Source organism: Borostomias antarcticus (assembly GCF_949987555.1).
Source record: "Borostomias antarcticus genome assembly, chromosome: 35".
NCBI lineage: Eukaryota > Metazoa > Chordata > Actinopteri > Stomiiformes > Stomiidae > Borostomias > Borostomias antarcticus.
The window spans coordinates 380164-382393 of record NC_140268.1 but is presented as its reverse complement, the minus strand read 5'-3'; the positions used below and the strand labels follow the sequence as shown (position 1 = coordinate 382393).

General features: G+C 61.2%; 1 protein-coding gene across 1 annotated transcript in view; it reads right to left on the bottom strand.

Moving 5' to 3' along the window:
* Positions 1-485: 485 nt before the first annotated feature.
* ern1 (endoplasmic reticulum to nucleus signaling 1) overlaps positions 486-2230 on the bottom strand; it is a gene marked incomplete at its 3' end in the record, with an annotated part of 30858 nt that continues 29113 nt past the window's right edge. Inside the window, exons 21-23 of the mRNA XM_084460969.1 lie at positions 1793-1860; positions 969-1645; positions 486-675 (exon numbers count right to left, since the gene is read on the bottom strand). Of these exons, the coding sequence (XP_084317095.1) occupies positions 486-675; positions 969-1645; positions 1793-1860 (935 nt within the window). The remainder of the gene's footprint in view (positions 676-968; positions 1646-1792; positions 1861-2230) is intronic.

The window sequence follows — 2230 nt, the reverse complement described above, 5'->3', positions numbered from 1 at the left end:
AAGAAGGCACCATGGCCACACGAATTACATGATTATCAATGATCAATATCTTCATCTATACAAAAATATACACCTCTTTTAGGAAAAGAACGACATTGCACAATAAAACTACGGGTCAAACTCGTGTTCGACAACAACAACAGACTTTCCTCATGATTCGTGCCGCGCCTCACCCCGATGCCCGACGACGCTCGACTCCGTGGCAAAATAAAAGGGATTTGTCTCTGTGCCCGGTTAAAGCCCTAGTTCATGTCCGTAACACCCAAAGCTGTCATATAAAAAGACGCACCCTGACTTCTTTAAGGTAAAACCTTTGGACGGTTTCGATAGGGAGACATCTCATCTGGTCCAGTCCAGCAGAAGGCACTTGATTCAGGGGTTCTGCTGCTGCTGACGCCCCCTAGTGGTAGATCCCAGGCACTGCAGGCCTGGTCCTCGCCAATACGGGGACACAGCAGGACGGCAAAGCCCCCGGTACGTGTCCGCTAGCGAGGCGACGCTCTGCGCTGCGTCCGTCCGCCCTCATCCTCGCTCACAAAGGCTCCAGCGCGGCCGGGTCCGAGGGCGGGCCTGGCTGCGTGTGTGATCGGGGTGGGGGAAGTTCTGGAGCTGGGGGCGGGGTTGTAGGGGTGGTCTCTGGGGGCGGGGTTGTAGGGGTGGTCTCTGGGGGCGGGGCTGTAGGGGTGGTCTCTGGGGGCGGGGCTGTAGGGGTGGTCTCTGGGGGCGGGGCTGTAGGGGTGGTCTCTGGGGGCGGGGCTGTAGGGGTGGTCTCTGGGGGCGGGGTTGTAGGGGTGGTCTCTGGGGGCGGGGTTGTAGGGGTGGTCTCTGGGGGCGGGGCTGTAGGGGTGGTCTCTGGGGGCGGGGCTGTAGGGGTGGTCTCTGGGGGCGGGGCTGTAGGGGTGGTCTCTGGGGGCGGGGCTGTAGGGGTGGTCTCTGGGGGCGGGGCTGTAGGGGTGGTCTCTGGGGACCGGGTCTCTGGGGGCGGGGTTGTAGGGGTGGTCTCTGGGGGCGGGGTCTCTGGGGGCGGGGCTGTAGGGGTGGTCTCTGGGGGCGGGGTCTCTGGGGGCGGGGCTTTAGGGGTGTTCTCTGGGGGCGGGGCTGTAGGGGTGGTCTCTGGGGGCGGGGTCTCTGGGGGCGGGGCTTTAGGGGTGTTCTCTGGGGGCGGGGCTGTAGGGGTGGTCTCTGGGGGCGGGGTCTCTGGGGGCGGGGCTTTAGGGGTGGTCTCTGGGGACCGGGAGGGAGATGACGTCATCTGTGAGGGAGGGTCCGGCAGCGTGGCCAGCGCCGGTCGAACCGGTGCTGCGGACGACCCCGACTCCACCGGCGGCGCGCTTGGCGCAGGCCCAGTGGGCGCGGCGTTGGGCGGCGGCTCCTCCGGTCGAGAGGGCGGCGCCTCTGTGGCGCCGGGCGAGGCGGCGGCGTTGGCGTTTGGCCCGGGGTGCGCGCGCGGAGTCCGTGTCCAGGTGAGCTGCTCCGAGCTGGGGTAGTAGGGCAGGAAGGGCCTCTCGTGGGCGCAGGTGAGCATGGACAGGTAGGTGTGCAGCAGCAGGTGCGGGAAGCGGGAGGTGAAGTAGGAGACGAAGTCGTCGGGGATGGAGCCCAGGGTCTCCTGCACCTCGGCAGGCAGCTCCCGGTAGTGGTGCTTCTGAGGGCGCGGAGGAGGGGGGGGGGTCAGAGGATCGGTCAAAACCACAAGCAAGCGCACAAGAGAGAGAGAAACTCTTCAAAGACTTCATTGTGATGGATGTATTCGCCGTGTCTCTCCTATGATGCTTTATAACCTCGCGCTCACCTTGTTCCTCATGGCGCGGAGCAGATCACGGACCGAGCCGCCTTTGTAGGACCGGAACTTGCGCAGATCTAACCGGGATGGGGGGGGGGGGGGGGGGGGACACCAGCTGTTCATGAGTCACGTACAGCAATATCCCCGTCACCATCGTGACTCTGCGCCACAACGCCATGAGTCACGGGCTGGGTATCGATACTGATTTCCAAAAATGAATGAATCATTGAATGAATGAACGAACTATTCATTCCTTCATTTATTCATTCATTCATTAAATAAAAGATCGATTTTGGGATTCATGAATCGATTCTGAATCAGAATCGATTCTGAATCATTTGAATCAGAATCGATTCAGAATCGATTCAGAATCGATGAATCGATTTTTTAAACCCAGCCCTAGTCGTCTCAAGGAGCCAAAGCTGGTCTCAAGTCAGCACTACCCGG